This window comes from Solanum pennellii, chromosome 7 (genome assembly GCF_001406875.1).
Source record: "Solanum pennellii chromosome 7, SPENNV200".
Taxonomy (NCBI): Eukaryota; Viridiplantae; Streptophyta; class Magnoliopsida; order Solanales; family Solanaceae; genus Solanum; species Solanum pennellii.
The window spans coordinates 67,038,039-67,060,775 of record NC_028643.1 but is presented as its reverse complement, the minus strand read 5'-3'; the positions used below and the strand labels follow the sequence as shown (position 1 = coordinate 67,060,775).

At 36.5% G+C, this 22,737-nt stretch overlaps 1 protein-coding gene across 1 annotated transcript; it reads right to left on the bottom strand.

The window, feature by feature from the left end:
- Window positions 1-616: 616 nt before the first annotated feature.
- On the bottom strand, window positions 617-22,619 carry LOC107024006 (RCC1 domain-containing protein RUG3, mitochondrial). The gene is made up of 6 exons (XM_015224878.2): window positions 22,000-22,619; window positions 20,059-20,198; window positions 4,820-5,014; window positions 1,828-1,956; window positions 1,585-1,740; window positions 617-1,341 (listed from the first exon to the last, which is right to left on the bottom strand). The coding sequence occupies exons 1-6, from the start codon at window positions 22,542-22,544 to the stop codon at window positions 1,148-1,150; spliced, it is 1,359 nt and encodes a 452-aa protein (XP_015080364.1). The 5' UTR covers window positions 22,545-22,619; the 3' UTR covers window positions 617-1,147.
- Between the last annotated feature and the right edge of the window lie 118 nt (window positions 22,620-22,737).

Here is a 22,737-nt window from a genome sequence, read left to right as displayed (position 1 = left end):
TGTCATAATACTTTTAAAAAAAAACATTCTTTTACTTGATATGACATACATAGTCAATTAGTAATAATACAAAAATAATTCTGTACTAAAAAAAATTATAAAGAACAAAGTAATTAAAATTTTTGAATTGAACAGTTAAACTTTAGGTCATTTCAACCGCTAAAGTAACTTTTGAACGGACTTTGCCCTATCAAATTCAGCCCAACTCGGTCATTTGACACCATGAGTCTAAATCCCTTGTTTTATAGTCTGCTGAAATGTCATTGTGCAACAAAATAAAACGGATAGAATACATGACAAGTTCATATGAGATGTCAGCTTGACCAAGTTGATGGTCAAGTCACAAGTGATAATTCTCTTTGGGGAAAGGAATTCCCCAGTTTAGTCATGTACCTAAGTGTGAAGTAAAACCTTAGTTTGGTTGCTGCAGACCTCAACTCTGCAACAGCTCACCTAAAAGAATGAATTTTCACTCTGATAGATAACCTGACTATCAAAGGGCCAAGTTCTGAAACATAAATACCAATGGGAGTTCACCAATGTTCCATCATAAAATTTTTGAAAGTATTCCTCTGAGCAAACTACTCAAAACAGTTTAAATCATGATAATAAGAAGTAAAAGTGAATCATCAAAATGAGCTTTTGCAGATAGTTAACTCAAATAGCATTTATACAAACAAATGTTGAAGCCTTAACAGGTATTCTCTTCTGTCTCTAAGGTGAACCACTTATAAAACTAGCATCAACATGTCAAGGAAAACTAATCATCAAGAAAGCTAATCAAGATGATGCTAAACATTTCCTAGGAAGAGTCTTGGTTATTTCTTTACAACATTCAGAGCTCAAAAGCTGCTTTGTCACAAACCTATATGACAATGATAAGCCTGTGAAAGGCACACGTACTGTGCCCTAATTTTACTAGCCGCTACTTTGGTGATTAACAAGCATCTCAACTTTTATTTATTTCGGAGTACCAAGGCAAGAAAAAGAAACTCAAATCTGTGGAGATCTCGTTTGGTGAAAACAGAGTTCATCCCCAATGGACTAACTCTAAATTTTTCCTGGAATTTTACCAAACAAAAAGCTGCAGAGAACTGCTGCATTGCTATTGAGTCATTATACAACCAGAGTGATCCTTTTTCAACACTCAGTGACCTGACCTGGAAACCAAGCACATGGCATGAGAAGCACCGATGGCTACTGAAAGCACGTTATGGTTCCCAAGTCCATCATCCTCCATAAGAAACTTGACTTCAATAGGAGATGACTGTTTCTCCGGCAATCCTGGTACACCCAGTTGACAATCTTTTGCATAGCCCCACATGTACAGTTTCCCACCATCTGTCACCAGCAAAATTAATCATTAATGCATTACATCCTTTGTACAATAAGCTAAAGATCATACAGCACTGGTCATGGCTTATTAACCAACAGGTCTCCAAAGCAGCGATGGGAAGTGGGACCAATTGGATGAGAACAATTTTCTTATAAGTCCTTTATTCATAGCTTCAACTTAATGGATGATAATTTCTGCACTATTCCTTATGTTATGCATCTAACCAAACAGATTGTGACATGTTTTACCTGTTATAGCTGCCGACGATGAACCTCCACAAGATATATAGATGACTTTCTCGTGGGCCAAAGCCTCAACTTGGATGGGAACTTTCTGGTTTTGAAGAGAAGAATTACCCAGTTGACCATGGCCTCCATGACCCCATGAAAGCACTTCTCCTTTATCTGAGAGTAAAGGATACTTCTAACTAAGTATTTCAGATACATAGATCAGAGATGCATGTAACATAGAGTAGTTTCACTGTAAGCTACCAGTCAAAGCTAGAGAATGATATCCCCCACTAGCTATCTGAATAACACGAACACCTTTAAGGCTTGGAACTGGTTGTGGTTTCCAACCACCTAATTTGTCACCTCTTCCGAGCTCATAGTTTGAATTGGCTGAGAAAAGAAAAGACCAGAAACGTTAATGATCGAAAGAAAGGTCACGTAATAGGCAATAAGATGCTCAAAGTACATCCAAGAAAGTAGAGAAAAAAGAAAAATGCTGGAATGTCCAGTCCTCTACCAGATAAAGTCAATATCTATTCTAGAACTTAGCACGATACTTGATATTATTCTTACCTGTATCAAAATATAAGTACAAGACTCGATACTTATTTATTTATAATGGGGAAAAACCTGGAGCCAACGGCACAAGGTTTGAAACTCAGCAGATTTATAGGTTCACCCCTCTACCCTTCTCCATTTAAATACCAGGCTTTTAACTATGGTAGGGTTGTGATGTACGCCTAGCCCACATATCACATGTTCACAATTATCACCAGATCAAAGCCCTGGGAGCACAAGACTTGATGCTTCATCAAGTTTGTATCTAGGTCTTGTTCATTATTATGGGTCCAGTTTATTATTATGCTGGGGCGCTGAACTTGCTGGATTTAAGAGCGATAGATGATCTGAAACAAATACAGACATACATTTTATTATAAGTAGAAGGCTCAAACTAAAATGCTATTAGACAAATAACTTTAATCAAATAAAATTCGTTTAACATCGTTGTACAAAATGAAACATATATTCTTTTATTTATAAAGGTAATGTAACATATAAGAAATACTGTTTACACCAAATATATAATAGACCAAGGGAACTCATCCTAAGTTTGTGTTGGGTTGCTTGTGTCTTCGAAAAGTTTTCAAACTATCCACCATATGCAGGCTGGGATCAGCTGCCACCAATTCTCCTCCCCATTTCTTCTACCTATACCTTTCCAGTTGTTGAGCAACTCAAAGGTAGTTTTAGATGTGACCCAACTGAGATCTAAACTACAATAGAGCATGTGCCACATATTAGCAGTTGTCTTGCAATGGATGAAAAGGTGGCCATGTGTGTCCGCATCTAATCACATAGTAGACATCGTGAGCAAATCTGCAAACCACTTTTTTGTAGTCTTTCATGTGTTAGGCATGCATTCCTAGCCACTAACCAGGTAAATCAAGAGTTTTGGAGGGATCTTGATCTTCCAAAGCCACAGCATTGTAACGGAAATGTTGTGGTTTAAATTCCAGTATGCAGGAGGTACATTTTTCAAGAACTTGTCTTTCCAACTTCCGTTTAATATATCCCACATGTTATGATAATAACATGTAGGGGATATAGCTATTTTAGTCCCTGTGTTATTGTATTATTTTTTAAAGGCCAATTGGATATTTAAATTTTCATTTCGATTGTACTTCATGAATTCTTCTTGTATTATTTTGGTGGATTAGTTGTCAGTAAATACACACAATAAGTTGAAAACCAAAACAAAATGCACATAATTGACTGCAAATTTGTTATTTTCGAAGCTTATATATAACCAAATCGTACATGTTTTTAGAAAATAAAATTCAGTGCACAGTTCATGGCAGGGGTGGGTGAATTTCACTCCAATATTCGAAGTCTATTATCAGCTTTTCCCAATTTTAAGCTTTTTTCCGAGTCCAGCACTTCTTTTCCTCGCATTTCTCTTTTGATACTACTTCATTAATGTGAAACCTGTTTCAATACTTATAATAATTGTGCAAGTCCTAGAATGATCACAAGTTATAATTAAGTTAAGCTAATCTAATAGTAACTTATGAGGTTAGAGAAGAGGGTGGATAGGTCAAGAAACGTAGCCCACAAGACACCACTGCAAATGCTTCCAATTTCACTGTACCTACATTTTGTCCATATCCAATTGTGAAGTTCATCACAAGGATAACTAACTAACAAACTTCAAAAGAAATTGGTCTTCAACTGAAGAATTATGCAGCGAAGGCAAAAAAAAAAGGATTCTTTATACAGTGGATGATCCAAACTAGAATGGTTGAAAAACAAAGTATTCTCTAGGAGAATTTTATCTTGAAAATACCGAACTGCCCTTCGTAAAGTTATCAGTTCGTTATGGTATTTTGGCTCCGTTAGTAAAAGGACTAAAAACACATATTACTTAATTAAAGGTCAAATGTGCTTAGTAAGATATTATAGGAACTAAAATAGGAATAATACAACAGCATAAGGAACTATTTTCCATATCATTTATGTTGTTTTAAAAAGTTTGGGACCGATTGACACAGGATACATGTATATAAGGTAATGTATGTGCCCACAGATTAGTACTTGTGTGTATACACACAAAAAAATATGTAATTAGAGTTAGGTTATTCATTTGCTAATTGGAAGTCATATATATTCACAGACAAGAAAAAACACTATTTAAAATGTGTACATGTTCAATGAATATGTCCTTCAGTTTAGAAATGACCCGCTAACAAAAGTTGTGTCTCACAAAAGACGAACACTGTCCATGCAACATTAGTTGACCCTTTTGCAATCTACCATTTGAGGGAAAAGAAAGGAACAGATCCATGCAATTTGTTATCAGATGACTAATTCATGAACAGAATTGCATCAGCTTGGGAAGTGAAATTTCTGGGTTAGCTTGACGTTTGAGACATCAATGCTCGACTAATCCAGAAGGAACGGGTAAGTGTAATACTAGGATTATGCTCCACAACAAGGCATTTGGATTAAGACTAATTAGACCACTTAATTTGCAATAAAGAAATCAAGACAACATCCAAGCGATATTTTGTCTCCACTTGAAGTCATGATTACCTTTCAGCACTCATGTATGATAAAAGAAAAGCATGCGACCTTTTTAATTTTTTTGATAAGGATCAAACACAAATAATGGTGTCAACTGGAACAAACCACCCTTCCTTTCAAAAAATTGACATGATCATAAGGGAAAAGCATCAAAAAGGCGATAGAATCTTACCTCCCCAATTCCAAAGCTCTCCCTCTTCTGAAAGTGCCATTGTGAAAAACCCACCACATGAAACAGCAGCTACACCTGTAGGAAGTGATTTTACTTTTAAAGGGATGCTAAGACCACCTGCTTCATTGTGGCCTCGACCTGGTCCAAGGCCCAAGCGACCATCCCCTTCATCTCGGCCCCAAGTATAAAGTTCACCTATTGACATCACGTAAAAATATAAACTCCAAGTTAAAGGAAAAGAATCAGCACTAATTTCTACTTCACATCCAAATTTTATAGAGTAAAAGACAGGAAATAATTAGAACAGTAAGTACTTCACAACAAACTCCTCAATAAGCTGTAGACACACATTCCCGTGTTTAACGCTATTATTTTACATTGGAGCGTTTTGATAGTAGACATGGCCAACAGCTATCAACTATCAGTTGTTAGTAAGGTGAGAGCTTCAAGCCAGTTTCTAGTGCACCTCCCATATATGCACCACCACACAAAAGAGGGAGGGAAATGCTTCAAGCACAAAACCTCTGACTTCCTTTACAAAATGGGTTGTCGAATGGCGAGAATCAAAGTACAAACTAAAAGCATCAAATTTTTTGTGTGAATCTGGATATTTTCTTCAAAATTTTAAAGTAGAACTTACATTTTCATTTAGTAAACTACATAAAGCAAATTGATTTCAATTTTACGCATTAATAAGAAAAGTTTAAAAATTATAACCGAAGGAAAAAGAATTATTGTTCAAATAGTGACAGTATCATACAAATGGAACATAGTGTAGTGAAGAACCACCCATCCTCTACATTCATATCATGAAAAACGCCTTTTAAAGAAAACTTTATTTCTACCCGTAAAGCAATGGATTCAACAACCTAGGCATGCATTAGGTGAGACACTCAAAAGAATGAATTATCAAAACTAGAAATACCATTTGTTACTTTGCATCAAAAAAGTATAAGATGTAAGGGTGTCAAAATGGTGAAAATTTATGGCCATCCACTTCACCCGACTCAACCCATTTTGTATGGGTTGGATATCCGATCATTTCAAAAGTGGGTCAAATATGGATCAGCCCAGACTATTCATCAAAAATTGTGAATAACCCAGGGGTAATCGGCCACTCATTACTTAACTCACAACTTGGATCTTTTACACCCTCTTTCCTAGTAAGTTACACACAAAGGGAAAAATAAAGTAAACTAGGGGTATTATTTATGTTTTCTAATGAGATAATCACATCATTCAAAACTGGAAAAGTAGTATATTCCCTTTTTTTTAGAAAGTGGGAAGTAGTATATTTTATTTGTTAAGATACAAATTTCTTATTCTAAGGTAAAGGCTTACCCGTAAATGTTCTTTGAATAACTTGATAGTAGACAAAAAACCATTTACACTAACATTATATAAACTTTTAGGGGTCAGTTGGTAGTTCGTTAGGAGCTAAGTTATTCATGCATTAAATCTTGCATTCGTAATACTCCCCCTATACCGATTTATGTGACAAACTTTCCTTTTTTGTCTATTTCAGAAAAAAAATTACACATTTCTATAATTGGAAAGTGTTTTTAGAGTAGGAATGGCTATATACAATCCCACTTAAAATATGAATAGTAATAGGAATAATATTTAGTTTCTGACTTGGTAAAGGATTGTATTATAGTGTCTATAAATAGGGTTTCTATGTATAATGTAGACACACAATAATTCAATAATATTTTTCCCATTCGATAGTTTATTTCAATTTTTGAATATGTTGTACCGAACACCCCTAGTAGTCTGGCTTTGGGACATTTCTTTCTCTTAAGTAAAAGAAAATGAAAGCCAAAATGGCACTAACAATTTAACAAACACAAATGACCATGTCATTACAGAACAATGACAATCTAACAAGTAACAACAATTCACCATATGTGCATCCATGAGTTCTCCACTCATTACACTAACAAGTAACAATGGACTTACAATTATTCACCACATATCAACGACAAAACATTAATATTTTGACAATAACAAAACTCAGTAATGGCCAAATCACACCAAAATTTCCATCAAGATTCAAGAATTTAGTTTCTTCCATGAGACCACTCTAAGTGCCAACAATAAAAAAAACTTTAGTACTTTACGCCCTTCTTCATATCTTGACCACTTGAACTTTTAAGATAAAACCCAAAGTTAGAATACTACTTTTAAGATTAGAAAAAAGGAAATAATCAAATAAACATCTTATTGAACTCACCATTACTAAATACTTGAAATTACCAACATAGATCGAGTTTCTTACACTAGTTGTCATCTCTAAAAATAATAAAATCAAATATGTCAGACAAAACTAAGTATCTTATTTTTTGCGAAAACAAACAAAAAATACAAAGACTTACCATGTTGAATTTTCTCAAGAAACTCCAAATTTGTTCAACACAAATAGGATTAGTATAAGCCAATTTTGGACACAAATAAGAGACATTGCACACATTTGGGAATCCATGAACTTCTAAATCAATCAAGAATACGACCACCCGTGCTAAATGCACATTCAACATAAGAATAGGCAATACATTTCGAGTCAACGATAAAGTAAAGGAAACTTAGAACTTTCCACCAAATTAAGATATCAAAATTCTCAAATTCAGGCTCTTCAACTAGGTATCTTTCCAACTCATATTTAGTGCCTACACTTTTAGATTCTGCATGTAAAACTTAGTTCTCAAATTTTGAGACAAACCACAAGTAGATGAATTAGATAAACATGATTGATTCTTTAAAAAAAACCTTTCTAATGCTTACTTGCATAGACCGCAAACAATTCCTTCAAGTAAGTTCCTCTATTTACTACTTGCCCCAAATAATTCTTCAAGAGCAAAACTAACGTACACAAACTTAATATAAGGATCCATTACAAAAGCAATAAAAAGCATTTTGTTCATCTTTTCAGGAGTACCCCAATAAGTCTTGAACTTTTTTTTCATCCCACAAGTCATATTACACAGATCAACATCATCACTTGTCATACACGCTTTCAAATATGCATCAAGCTCACACATATCCTGAAAATGAACATTACAAGTAACAAACAGTGAACCAGAAACTTTCAATGTAAGCTCATAAAATTTTTCAAGAAACTTTGTGACATTCCTCACATCAACCCAATCATCATTTTGGATTGAACCTGCAAAACTTCCATCTCCACAAACATCATTAGCAAGATAAGAAATAAAATTGCATAAAGAATAAACCTATCAAAGGCCTTCTCATTCACTTTTTTGTCGTGTCCAATATCAAATAAGTGGGATTCACCTAGTTGGACATCTAAAAATAACACTGTCTTTTGCATTCAAGAAGTTCTTTTATCCTTGTAGAAGATGATCCAACATTTGTCTTACCTGTTTGACAGAAGGACCAATTTCTTTCAAACTATCTTGCACAATTAGATTATGTATGTGAGTCATAAATCTTACGTGGAGATGTTTACCATTCACCATATTAGTTCTCACATATCTAACTCTTTAGACAATTCTATAATTGCGACATTATTGAAGAAGCATTATCAACAATATCAGTGAATACATTATCCAAGTTTCAACCAAGTAAGCAATTACTAATAGACTCTAAGCACCCAATCACTATCAATAAAGTAAGCAGTCAAACACATATAATTAATCGACAAACACATATCGTAGTCTATTGGTAATTATTTACTTGATTATATGTGTTTGACTGCTCACTTTATCGATAAGGATTAAATGCTTCATAAAAAAAATTGAATTTTGGTCCCTATCACTGGCAGTATATTAGTACTTGTTTACTTGATTAGAACTTGGATAATGTCTTCACCTGTTACGGTTGATAATGCTTCTTCAAATAATATCGCAATTTAGAGTTAGATATGTGGGAAACTAATATGGTGAATGGTAAGCATCTCCATGTGAGATGTATAACTCACATACTTAAACTAATTGTACAAGATGGTTTGGAGGAAATTGGTCTTTCTATCAAATGGGTAATGCAAATGAAGAAATATGTTAGATCATCTTTTACGAAGGACAAAAGAACTTCTGGAAATGCAAAAGATATAATGTGATAAAATGTTATCTTTAGATGTGCCTACTAGTTGGAATCCCACCTATTTGATATTGGACACCGCAGAAAAATTTGAGAAGGCCTTTTGAGAGGTTAGATCTTTATGATGGTAACTTTGTTCCTTTATCTTGCTACTAATGTTTGTGAAGATGGAAGTATTACAGGTTCAATCCAAAATGATGATAGGGTTAATGTAAGAATGCAACAAAGTTTCGTGAAAATTTTTAAGAGCTCACATTGAAAGTTTCAAGTTTGTGATATGTTACTTGTAATGTTCAACATGAGGATATATGTAAGCTTGATGCATATTTGAAAGCGTGTATGGCAAGTGATAATGTTGATTTGCGTAAAATGATTGTGGGAATGAAAGAAAAGTCAAGACTTATTGTTTCCGTGTTGGATTCTCGTATAATTTTGTATACATAAGTTTCGCCCTTGAAGAATTACTTGGGAAGAACAGTAAAAGATAGTAAATAAGGAACCACAAACTTACTTGAAGAAATTATTTGCGGTCTACGCAAGTAAGTATTCAAAAGGTTCTAAGAATCAATCATTTTCATATGATTCATCTACTTGTGGTCTTTCTCAAAATTTGATAACTAAGTTTTACATGAAGAAACAAAAGGAAGATACTTAGTTGGAAAGATACCTTGATAAAGACCAAGAGCCTGAATCAAAAAATTTTGATATCTTAATTTGGTGGAAAGTTAATTCTCCTAGGTTACCTATACTTCCATAGTTGACTCGAGATGTATTCGTTATTCCTATGTCGAGTGTGGCATCAGAATGCACATTTAGCATCAGTGGTTGCATACTTGACCCATTTAGAAGTTCATTGACTCGCAAATGTGTGCAATGTCTTATTTTTGTCTAAGATTGGCGTAGTGAAGAGACAAATCCTATTTGTGTTGAAGAAAATTTGGAGTTTCTTGAGAAAATTGAACTTGATATGACTTCGTATTTTTTGGTTTTTTCGCAAAAAATAAAATACTTATTGTGTTGTATGACACATTTGATTTATTATTTTTAGAGATGGCAAATAGTGGAAAAAACTCTTGCATTGTTGATCTTTGATTGCAATTTTCAAGTATTTAGTAGTGGCAAGTTCAATGCGTTATTTATTTGATTATATATCTTAAAGGTTCAACTTCAAGTGGTCAAGACAATAAAGAAGGGCGTAAAGTACTAAAGTTTTGTTATTGTTGGCACTTGGCACTGGTCTCAGGGAAGAAACTACATTGCCGTTCATTGTTGTATTGTTATTGTTGGTGAAAAATTTGGTGTGATTTGGCCATTGCACTTGAGTTTTGTTATTGTCAAAATATTAATGTTGTTTTTTATAAGGGTAAGGTTGTATTCATCAGCATTAAGGACATGCCGGAGACCTGTATAAGATTTACATCAATTTTCAATCTACGACAAAACAACTACTAGGTTACATATTTCCTATAAAATCTATAATTTGTGCATTTTGATCTATTCCTTCTTTTTTACACCAAAAATAAGAGGTTGTCATACACGACCATAGTATTAGCCTTGTTCTCAAAGCACCTATTGTTTCTCTCCATCCATATGGACCACCATATGCATGACGGAATCATACTCCACCATTTTTTCTGGAGTTTACCCCCCCCCCCCACTTTCTAATCCAGCAACTGTGTAAATTTGTTGTGTGTTCCGGCATGGTCCACTCTATTTGTGTTAGGCCCAAAAAAAGTGCCACAATAATGTTGTCATTTTGCAATGTAGGAATATGTCTATTAGTTTCCTCAGCTTTATTACATAGAGAGCACCAAAAGCAATGTGAAAGCCTCTCTTCTTTAATCTTTCATGAGTGGAGTAACGTTTCCTTGCCACCAACCAGGAGAAACACTTCACCTTGGTTGGTACTGTAAGACCCCGAAAATGACTTAGGTTAACTAGAGCCTAACATGTTGGTATTGATGGTCTAAGGTCCTAAATGAGGCTAAAATATGGTATATAGGTAGTAGCTAAAGTATTAGGGGTGTTGGAAGTCAAACGTCAAGGGACGACTAAGACGTTCGACGACTAAGTCACCTAAATGTCTAAAATGTGGTTCTATGTGTTTATGTGTGTTTCATGGTGTTCTAAGGTTCTTAATAGAGTTAATATAGCATGTATAGGCAGTGGTTAAAGTTTTGTGAAGTTTGGAGGTCAAACAACCAAGAACGTCCAAGGCGTTCGAAAGATATGCCTTGAGTCAACCTTGTACGTCTAGGCGAGTTTCGTCGAGTTTTACGTGTTCGTTTTGGATGAAATTCATGTGAGAGGTGTTAAACTTATAGATGATCGTATTTGGGTTGGAAATGTCCGGAAAATTATCCCCAAGGACCATCTAAGGGTCCTTGAGGAAAGACCCAAAACTGTTGGCATGGCAGTCCCAGGCATACCCCAAACAACGAAGCAGTCGACGGCTCGTAGGCATGTTGACGCCCCGTCAAAGGGTGTAGTCGATGGGGACTTAACCATGAGAGGGAAAGGAAGCTTGGCCGGCCACTGTAGCCAACGACGGAGGGCTGTGACGCCCCCTCGTGGATGTGACGCCCCGTCAAGGGCAGGCGTCGCATGCAACTGCCTTCCTGCGCAGGCTGCTGCCAAGTCAAGGGGTGAATTGTAAATTCACCCCGCTTATAAAATAAGTCATGGACGGTTATTTAAGGGTTATTTGACTATTTTAATCAAGTACATAAAGGGTAAACACCTTAAAGACTTCATTCTTCCAAATTGAAAACCCAAAACACTTAGAAAATATCCCAAAACCTCCATTGAAGACCCAATTGAAGAGGCAGCTTGGTGAGGGGTTTTTGTGTTGAAATTCTTCATCAAAGTGAAGAATTATCATCCTTGACGTATGACTTTTGATCCTTGAAACTCGTTTTATCAAGGAGCCCAACTCTCAATATGTTTTTCAAAGTTTTCTAAAGTGAATTGTCCAATTTCATGATTCTACCATGGGTTCTTGCATAAATGATTTCTAAACATCGAATTATGATCTAATTGATATTGTATTGATGATTTTAACATAAATTACCTATGAACCCATGAATTTGGATGAACCCTAGTTTTTTATTATAATGTGGGTTACTTGATATTAAGCTAATATTGATGAATTGTTATGTAGTTTCTTATGGGCTTTCTAATGATATAAGAATCGCATTCAATTGTTATCAATTGATCCTAGATTGTTAAACCCAGATTGAATTGATAGAGATTTCATTGGATTTTATTATTATTGCTTGAATTGTTGGTTATGGCCTTGGGTAAGGACCTTGTGATGTTGAATTGGACGATTTAGCATTGAACTGAATGTGTATGCTGCCCGGATTTATTTAATTTGATATTAATTATACTTCGATTCTATTGTGATTGGTATGGTCCACGTATGGTGGTGGTGTTATGTGTTTTACTTGCAATTGATGTGGCCTTGTCGGCGTTACTTTATGCAATATTATAAGCATGGCCTTATTGGCAACTACTTGAACTTATATGGCTATTTGTGCAGTTGATTTGATGATGTGTGATCATATCTACCTATATGTGAAAGCATGTGTTAGACTATCGATACTATTTAGTTAACAATGTTATGTTATGGCTATGTGTTAAGTGTGTAGTCTTAGAGTTGATACATGGTTGATCCTAAGTTGGCTAGATGAGTCTAACATGGTTAGGTTGATAATGTTAAGGTAATGAATAGGATGACTAAATATAAGGGTCATTCCTAAGAGTCTAAAGGAAGATAGGCAATTTGTGTTAAATGGAAGTATGTTGTGTCTTGTTTAGGTAGACTTGGGTCCTTACTTGATGCTTATGTGAATATTTGATGTCTTGACTTAGGAACCTAAAGGGTCTTAGTCTTGAATAAATGAATATAGGTGAGACCTTGCATGATGATACGAAGGTCATTTATGTGGAACCTTGACTTAAGGTAATGAATAGGATGACTAAATATAAGGGTCATTCCTAAGAGTCTAAATGAAGATAGGCAATTTGTGTTAAATGGAAGTATGTTGTGTCTTGTTTAGGTAGACTTGGGTCCTTACTTGATGCTTATGTGAATATGTGATGTCTTGACTTAGGAACCTAAAGGGTCTTAGTCTTGAATAAATGAATATAGGTGAGACCTTGCATGATGATACGAAGGTCATTTATGTGGAACCTTGACTTAAGGGAAAGGTTAAGATTGTTGAAGTATAAGCCGTAATGGTAGCCTTCAAAGTAAAGGAATGATGGACTTAAGGTTGATTGGCTGAACGACATCATATCATACCTTAGGAAAGTCGCGATGAGCTTCTTGTGGCCATAGTGAGATATGCCCTAGTGGACCTTGCTTTGGTTGGTTGAATGTAATTAAGTCATGAACTAGATATAGGACCCTTTTATATGAACCTTAATGAGAATTGATCTATGAGAACGAAGGCTAGCACCGAATGAGTATGGTAAGGGAAAGTAGTTCTAGTTAAGTATGAGACTGGAATACAAGGTATGCCCTTCATATTACTTAACCATGTGCCTACATGGGATATGTCCAAGTTCTACCATTGGCAAGTAGAACAACCTCATCGGAGTAGGATAGAACTCCGGATTCCATGTCTTGCTACCATGGTCTATGTCGGTTATTGCCTATTCTCATCATATGGAATACCTATTAGCATTTGAGGAGTTTATGAAGTTTATGTGGTGGTATGGGACGCTATCTAGACATTGCACAATAGACTTTGAAGGTGTTATGTGGAGTTCCTAGGTCTTGTCCAAGACCATTATTTGAATGTCCTTTATGTGATGTATGAGTCTTAATGAACTAATGAACTAATGACTTATGTTAAGGAGTATGTATGTAAATAAATGAGTACCTAATCTAAAGTGACTTAAGGATTCCTTAGCTAAAGTGTGAAGAGGGCATAAGAGATGATCTCTTCATGTCTTATCTTTGGAAGTCTTGAGTATGACTAGTTAGGGAAGTGTGTTGATTTTGTGGACATGATTTAAGCCTTAGGTAGTCTTAAGGATTATTTAGGTAATCTTGAAGAGGTCACTATGGACGTTATCTTCTTGATTTAGTTAAGTAGGTCTTTTGATAGCCTTTGGGAAGAGAATGTCATATCATCTATGTGAGCATGATTCTATCTTAGGGAGTCTATAGGATCTCTTAAGTGTGTGTAAGGGATTGTATGGGCGGTCGCTTCACAACTCACTCAAGTGAGACTTAGAGTTCACCTTTGGTAGAAGAATCTTACCTTGATGTTTATGTTTGTTTTGTAAGTATGTATGTGACTCATTATAGGTAATCTTAAGGGTTGTTTAGGCACATCTAGAGAAAGTGTATGGGCGGTCTCTCTTTGTGTGACTTAAGTGAATCTTAGGATGACTTAAGTGAGGAAAATACATGCTAGAATTATCTTATGTGTTTCTAAATAGGTCATTGGAAGCTGCTCCACTCTGCACCCCAAAATAGTTGCCAAACTTTTTATTTGAGGAACCTCCTTAATGGAAATATGCAGCTCTTCCTCCAGTTTATTGATAGCCCAGAAACTGCCTCGAAAATCACAAAGGTCATCCTTATGAATGAAATTTGACTTGCCTTTGTTTCACAGAAAATGATTGTGTCATCTGCATAAAGTAGATGACACATGTGCATATCCTCCCCTAAAAGATTGCCAATCCTGAATCCCCTTATCCAATGATTTTAGACACTCTCATCATGTTGTTAAAACCCTCCATGCCTGACGATTTTTATACTAAAGGCAATCCACATCAACCATCTTTCCCCAAAACCCATCTGCTCTAGAATTTTGAGCAGGAATTCCTGGTTTGCGTGATCATATGCCTTCTCTATGTCCAAATTACACATGATGTCAGGATCTTCCCCTATAATTCTTGAGTCAACAGTCACTTGCTATCAAAGTTGCGTCAATGATCTGTTGAAGGCCATTTGATGTTTATTAACTAGCTTGCTTATCACCTTTTTTAGTATTTCTGCTAAAAGTTTGGCAATTATTTTGTAGATTCCACTTATCAAACTAATAGGCCTGCTGTCTCTTAATTGAAGTCTCTTAATTCAAGAGCTCCCACTTTCTTAGGGATTAGAGCTATATAGGTTGCATCGAACTCTTTTCAAAAACATGTTGATCATGGAACTGTTGCATTGTCTTCATGATATCTAACTTAATAATTTCCTTAGAAGCTCTGGTAGAACCTCGTAGGGGAACCATCTGGGCCTAGGGCCTTGTCACTAGCACACAACTTGAGTGCTTCTAGAACTTCCTCTTACTCAAACTGTCCCTGTAACCAAACCTTCTCTTCTTCATTCACTCCTTCATATCCCTGCAAGTTGAATTTTGGTCTCCATTGCTTTGGTTCCTTATAAAGCTTTTGATAAAAGCTTACAATCATCTGCTTGATCTCTTCCGGTTCAGTGATAGTTACCCTTTCCACTTCTAGTTTTTCATTTGTGTTATATCTCTGGTGGGTTGTGGCAACTCTGTGGAAGTATTTGGTATTCTTATCCCCTTGTTTCAACCATTGTACCCTTGACCTCTGTCTCCATGCTACTTCCTCATTCCTGGAAACTTCTGCAAACTCGTTTTAGTGGTTTACGTTCCTCGATGGATGTTCCTTTCTGTGCTTCTAATTACCTTTGTTTTCAAATCCCCATTCCTTTATTTTTCCTTTCAACATCTTCAACTTTGTGGCCAGCATATAGGAGGTTGTACCAGTGACTGAAAAGGATGTCCACCATTCTATGACTTTCTCCTTGAAACACTCCACTCTCATCCACCATTGTTCAAACTTGAAATTTGTTTTCCTTGGAGTCCATTCTCCACAATACAAAAGCAAGGTGTTGTGTTCTGAACCTACTCTAGGAAGAGCACTCTGTCTGATTTGTGGAAACACTTCCTCCCGTCAACTAGAATATAGGAATTTGTCTATTCTTGACGCTGTTGTATGGTTTTCCCCCTTCTCCAAGTAAAGATCCTCCAAATAAAGGAGGATCAATTAATTCCATCTCATTAATCCAATCAATGAACTCTGTCGTTGTCCTAGATAGATTGTGATTGACAGTTCTCTCATTAGGATACCTAGTGACGTGAAATCACTGCACACAACCCATGGCCCATCACAAGAATGTCTAATTATTGTTAGCTCCTCCCATAGTTCCCTTCTGATCTCTATGTTACAGTCAGTATACATAGCACTTAGAAACCAAGAGAGATTTTTTTCTATGCCTATCAGTTTACAAGCAAGCATTTGCCCTCCTACCCCTACCAGATGTACCTCTTGTCCACATCACCGCAATTCCCCCCCCCCCAATCCCAACTCATCTAAATGAAGTTCTCCCAACCACATGTTATGCCAAACTTCTTTTAATAGAGTAGCATGCCCTCCCATCAATTTTCTCTCAAGAAAGACATAAACATCAGCTCCCCATTGCTTAGTTAAACCTCTAACCAAGCTCCTTTAATCCCCCACCCATTCAACCCCCTTACATTTCAAGATATGATCTTCGTTTGAGCATTAAAGGTGTTATTCTCTCCTTGCCTCTAGGTTACCCATCCTTAAAATTCACATGGAATTCAAGGTTCCTGAGTTCTTTTAAGAATAGAACTCTGTTTGGTTTATTTATTGTTCGCCTCATTCTTTTGATCTAATAGGCCCCTTTTTTTATCTATCTTCATAAAAAGGTCAAAAGCTATTTTAGCACATCCTTCAAAGGTTGCGCCAAACATCTTACTGAATTTTAGAACATTGGTTTGCACCTAGATAGTAGCCTTGTCCTCGTTCTCCTGTTCCGAAAAAGGTTCTTCCATCCGAATTGGCACCTGCTCCTCATATACGGTAAGATGTCCTGCTGACAATTGACTTTGTTCTTCTCCAGTCCAGTTTTCATGTGCATCTTCCATGGAGAGGGTTAGGTCATTTTCCTCTCTTCTTCCTTCGCTCTGCATGTTAATTTCCTTCTGTTTTCCGCTTGAATTCTGGCTTCCATGTATTTTCTTGATCTTCATTCTCATAACAGACTCCAGCTATGTGTTATTAAGAGAATTTGGAGAAAAAAGAGTGTACACTTATTTGAGGAATTTTAAAATAGGATCAACACTTTCCCTCTAAGGAAATTTGTGCTATCAGAGGTTTGGGCTTTAATAGCCCACAAGATATTCCCACAAAATTTCATCCCTATAAAATTGTTGTGACTGTCCGGGTCCACCCCATGCACAAGTGTTGACACATTTCCTTCAAGGGTCATGTGGCTCACACTAGTAAAAGTGTCAGCTTCCTTGCTAAGGACCACTGGACAATCTTTTGAAAAAGACTTACCAATTCTGTCATCTGTATCTATCAACTGTAGATTAGGGTTTTCTATAGCCTTTCCTTTCTCACTCCTCGTATTGGTTCCTCAATTATTGGGCTCATCCCTTTCCTTCCTTCGTTATCTGGCCAAAGCTTCAACCCATAGAGCCAGTGTAAATATGAGTTCACCATCATTTAATCTCAACTGAAAAAGGAATCTTCTCTCTCGATCCCCGTAGTCAAATTCGAGCCCATCGTAGATGGTTTTTCAGTTGAGTCTCTTCCACTGTTTCCAGTCATCCCCCATAAAGATCTCCAATTTGTTTCATCACTTTATCATTCCAAACTGCAGTGGTAGACCGCACACCCAGAACCACTCGAAGTTAGTATCTGCCAGAAAAGCTCCTGCCATTGGTGTCCACCATTCTAGAAGCTGAAGGTGATTTTTCCAACCCCACTCTCCCATGAGTATGTGCTTTGCATCTCGTCTCGATTGAAACTCAAATAGGAACTGAGTTCCATTCATGTCATAAATCTGCAGATTGTGGATTCCATCCATGCCTTTTCCGCCCAGCTCCTAACCACACTTTTGGTGGTTATCTCGACGCACCCTTGGAATCTTCCCACCAAACACCTACTCAGGGGTCCTTTTTCTCCTTCATCAAAAGCCATCGGAGTCAAGCTCTGTTCTCCAGCACTCCATTTGCTTTTTTGTATTATTTCTTTGTAACTATTCTTTCCCCTTAGTCCCATAGAAGTGGGACCTCCTTGCTCAGTAATAGAGACTTGTACTATGCCTTTTGATTTATGAATTTGTCTATCTTTAAGACAAGTCCCCCCATCCTTCATTGAATGAGTTTTCAGGTAAAATAATCATTGTTCCGTCTTGGCCATTTACTGAGACAACAGAGATAAACTTTCCATATTTATTGAACTTTAAGGTACAGTAAATGTTGGTAGTTGCGTGAATACATGCTTTATTAACACAGAACTAGAGCACCAAAAAAAGTCCTCACTTTAATATTTAATAATAGCTTTAACACTTCAGGACCACTTACCAGTTTATATTGTAATATTTTAAGCTATTGTTAGCCTTACTTTTAGCCCATTAAGCTGAAACATCAAACCAAAAAAAATCACAAAATCTAAAATCTAAAAAACCCATTAAGCAGGCCCATAACAGAAAACACCAAATTCAATAAACCGAAACCAAACTTAACAGAATTATTTCGATTCGGTGTTCAGTACAACTAATTCAATAATCGAAAACCGAAAAAATCGAAACCGAACCAAACTACCGAATGCCCACCACTACTGGAAAGTAGAAAGTGTGACAAGTCTATTGAATATACTGGACACTTTCCCTAGCTCTATTCTGCAACCTGATGCGTTGAGATGTAGACACACAGTGGATGGCGTATTCTCTGTGAACAAATTTTGTAAGAGGGAAAACAGTATGATGCAAGGTGAGTGTCCAGAGATCTGGAAGAATATCTGGAAAAGCATGGCTCCATCAAGATCAAATGCTTCACTTGGCTAGTAGTGAAGAGAGTCTGTCTTACTCATGAAGTGCAACAAGAAAAAGGAAGAGTGGTGGTGACTAGATGCTTTCTGTACAATGAAACTACGGAGACAAACAACCATCTTTTTTTGCATTGCAAGTTCACTGTAAAACTATGGAACCTATTCTTTAGTCTCACAAAGACTGAATGGATGATGTCCAACAATGTCTGATCATACTGCTGATTTAATGAGTTGCTAGATGAGAAGAGGGGAAAGCAAGAGCCAAAAAAAATGGTCGAGGATAATACCCTCATGTATATGGTGGGGCAGTGGGAAGAGAGAAATGGGAGATGTTTTGAAGACAAAATCAAGTCCATTCATGATGTGAAATGGAAATGCTTAGTGTGCCTATTTTTTGGTTTAAAGGAAACTGTATAGAGGAAATAGATGAGCTGGTAGACTTTTTGGTGTAGATTTTTAGGTGCTCTATAAAGATTTAGAGTCTAACTTACTACCTAGTAATTTTTTGGAGGTGGCTAACATTCCATTCGGCCGACCATTGTGGCTATATTTTCTGCATCTTTTCATTCTCAGAAGCCCTTTCAAGCAAGTTGACTGCAAGTTATTTTACTTGGTGATGTCTCGGGGCTTTAAATCAATGGTAGAGGTGGTATAGCCGAGATGTGTGGTTACATATTTGAATATTGTTGGGAAGCCAATTTCAAGATTACTAGAAAAACTATACTCCCTCCATCCCATTTCATGTGACGGTGTTTGACTAGGCAGGAGTGTATGAATGAAAGACTTTTGAAACTTACGGTCTAAAACAAGTCATACACATTTGTGCGACTAAATTATCTCATATTAATGGTAAACTGGGAAGTTTAAAGTTAAATTGTTTCTAAATATGATGTCATTCTTTTTGGGACAGACTAAAAAGGAAAGCATGTCTAATAAAATGGGATAGTGGTATTACCCTATGATGGATGGATGATAAATATTCCAATTTACTACCACCACATTTCTTGGGCACGCTTCTTCTGAAAGGTCCAGTACAAAGCTTCATCTAGAAGAATTGTCTGCCAATTCAAGATTTTTCTACCTAGGAAAAGCAATAACTACCATCTGGATAACTCCAGATCGATAGAGTAAGATCGAGTTCAAAATGAAATAAGTGATTTTATTGTCAAATGAGTAATCCAATTATAACTACTAATGATGAATCAGCTACATAGAAGTTAAATACTTAAATCAAACAATCCAAAAATTGTAGCTATCGATCATAAAGAAAAGCAGATACCCACATTTTCTCTAGCTGGTGAAGTGTGAAACGTGATAGTGTTTGAATATCCTACCTGATTTTGTTATAGCAGCTGTATGTGTCCCACTGGTTGCAACATGGCATATTTTTGCATCCCAAGAACCCTCCACTAATCTAGGGACCAGCTCTCTGTGATAAACTTTATGACCAAGAGCGCCAAAGCCACCGTAACCCCTGAAAACTTCATTTTTTCCATAAAAGAATCAAGTTACAATGAACAAAACTGCTGATTCTGATTTCACCAAGTCATTCAAACTATTTTTGTGATAAGGTTAAAGATTATCATTGAATGGGTATCAGGAATATGCCAAGTTACAAAAGGTATGACCAGTTAGCTCTAGTACAGAAGGGCAAAAAAAACATATCAGCACTAGTACAAGTAGCCTAAGCTAAAGCTAAGGAGGTAAGAAAATCCAAAAACATGTCAAACAATTCACCATCAACAATTAAATTTTATCTCTTTCACTAAAGGAAAGAATACTTCTATGTCAAACTCTTCAATGGAAAATGCATGAATTCAATGTTGATTCATCCTAAAGCCTTTTTCACTAGACCTAACAGAAAGGGCGAGTACAGATACACAATGGAACTGTGAAAAGAAAGTTCACAATTTCGCTTGCGCAGCATTATATGCGTTCAAGAATCTTAGATTCACAAATATGATAATAAGATTGTTGCCAAAAATTGAGACTAAGCATGGATTTTTTCGTTCAGCATATAATTACCTCCAACTTTTCTATAGACCCCTATCTATTGGCAGAGTAAAACTAAGTGAAGGTCATGCCATATAGACAAAATTGGATTTTTTATTCAGCCCCCATACTACTTTAAACTTTAGTACCTCCAGATTTTTTAGCAAAACTAAATGCAGGTCATGCTACAAAGAGATAACTATACAAGAAAACCTTGTTAACCATACGCATTATCGCATTAGGCATTTTCCATGCTCGAGGTCAAAACAACAACAAAAAATCGGAAACAGATATGCATTCATAAATCTTTCTTCTTTTTCTTCAGTTCACAATTACACATATCTAAAGGTATGTCTTCCGACTTCAGGTCGAAACAAATTATCAGAAGTGCTTAAGTACATAATTCACATGTTTACCTGGTGCAACCATTCTGTGTCTTCATTAATCTTAAGTTCACAATAACAATATAAGCGACAGTTGTCATGACAAAGAGATAGTAAACTGACTAGAAGGGGTTGCTCAGATGATAAGTAACTTCCACCTCCAACCCTAAAGTTGTGGTTTGAGTCACCAAGGGAGCAAAAGGTGGGAGCTCCTAGTGAGAGGTAAGTAAAAATAAGAGATTATGGACAGGATAAATATATGCTGGTTCATCAGAGAGATCATTCAATCTCTAATACGTCCACATAAATACTATTTACCATAGAAACTACGTAAGCACACACTATCAAGACAACTATACAGCTATGCAATAAAAATCTTACACTCTTTTCTCCTTACAACAGCTATTTACACAAAAGAACAGTGATAAAGCAAGTTTACACCCTCTTCCGCGGCATTGTATGTGACCAATCATATTAAATTTACAGTTCTAAATAACAAGCAACAAGGGACTGTAGCCAAAATAAGAGACTAGAAATGAAAAATCTTCGGATCAGCATCAAAATTACTTCAACCTTTCTCTCCATTCCTTTCTAGTTATCAAGCAAAACCAAGTGAAGGCACAATTAAGACTAGACAGATATTCTTTTGGTCAAGACCCAAATCTTTTCAACCGTTAGGACCTCCACATTTCATCCTATTGCTGAGCGAAAGTAAGTGAAGACCATAAAAAAAAGTTACTGTCAATGAAATCTTGTTAACAATAAGCATTAAGACCTTTCAATTCTCCACGTAAAAACAACAATGAGCAAACAAAGTAATACGTTAATTTTTCACTTTCTTTATTTCTATCACAAGGAAAGGCAAAAAATGCACAGTATAAGGTTGGAATTGGTACTGACCAAGTGAAGACCTGCCCAAGAGAGTTCAGAGCTACGGAATGAAGCCCACCAAGAGCAACACTTCGAACCGAGTCCAAATGAGTATTTAACGTAGGAACAAAAACTGGGTTCTCATGGCCAAACCCAAGACGACCCCCATCACCTTTTCCCCAAATCCACAGATTCCCATCAACCAATAAAGCTGAATGGAAAAGCCCACAAGAAATTCCTATTTCAACGTCCACCTTAACCTCATTGAATGAAGACGACAGCAGCACAGGAGCAGAAGGAAGACGACCAGGAATGGGGGAGGCTAGCCGGAAAGTGGGAGACAAAGAAAATGAAGCAACAGGAGATGGGTATATTCTAATTTCTTCAATACCGCCACCCAATTGACCGGAAGCACCACGTCCCCAGGAATACAATTGGACAGTGACTGCTTTTTGTGAGTCGGTGGACTTAGATTCCCAAAGAAGAGCAACTTTGGAAGAAGAAGAAGACGAAGAAAGGTGACGCCGCCACCGGAAAATTGGAAGAGCACGACGAGTTCGGTAATAGAATGCCATCAACGTCTGGCTCGACGGCGGAGCAGTGGTTGTTCAGCTTCTCTAGTTTATATACTCCACCAATGAGAGAAACAAAGTGCACTTTCACCCCTGCTCTTTCACATATTTGAAAAGTTTGCACCCTCAATTTCTCTTTGGTACAAAAGATGAAAGAATTATTATGCCGTAAATTAACATGGGACATCAAACTTAC

What these genes read in the sequence shown, in the direction of transcription:
- LOC107024006 (XM_015224878.2), bottom strand. Translation starts at nt 22,544, where the DNA reads ATGGCATTCTATTACCGAACTCGTCGTGCTCTTCCAATTTTCCGGTGG. An exon ending in AGCTGCTATAACAAAATCAG is followed by an intron (nt 5,015 to 20,058) that starts GTAGGATATTCA and finishes TGATGTCAATAG; the next exon opens with GTGAACTTTATACTTGGGGC. An exon ending in ATCGTCGGCAGCTATAACAG is followed by an intron (nt 1,342 to 1,584) that starts GTAAAACATGTC and finishes TGCTGGTGACAG; the next exon opens with ATGGTGGGAAACTGTACATG.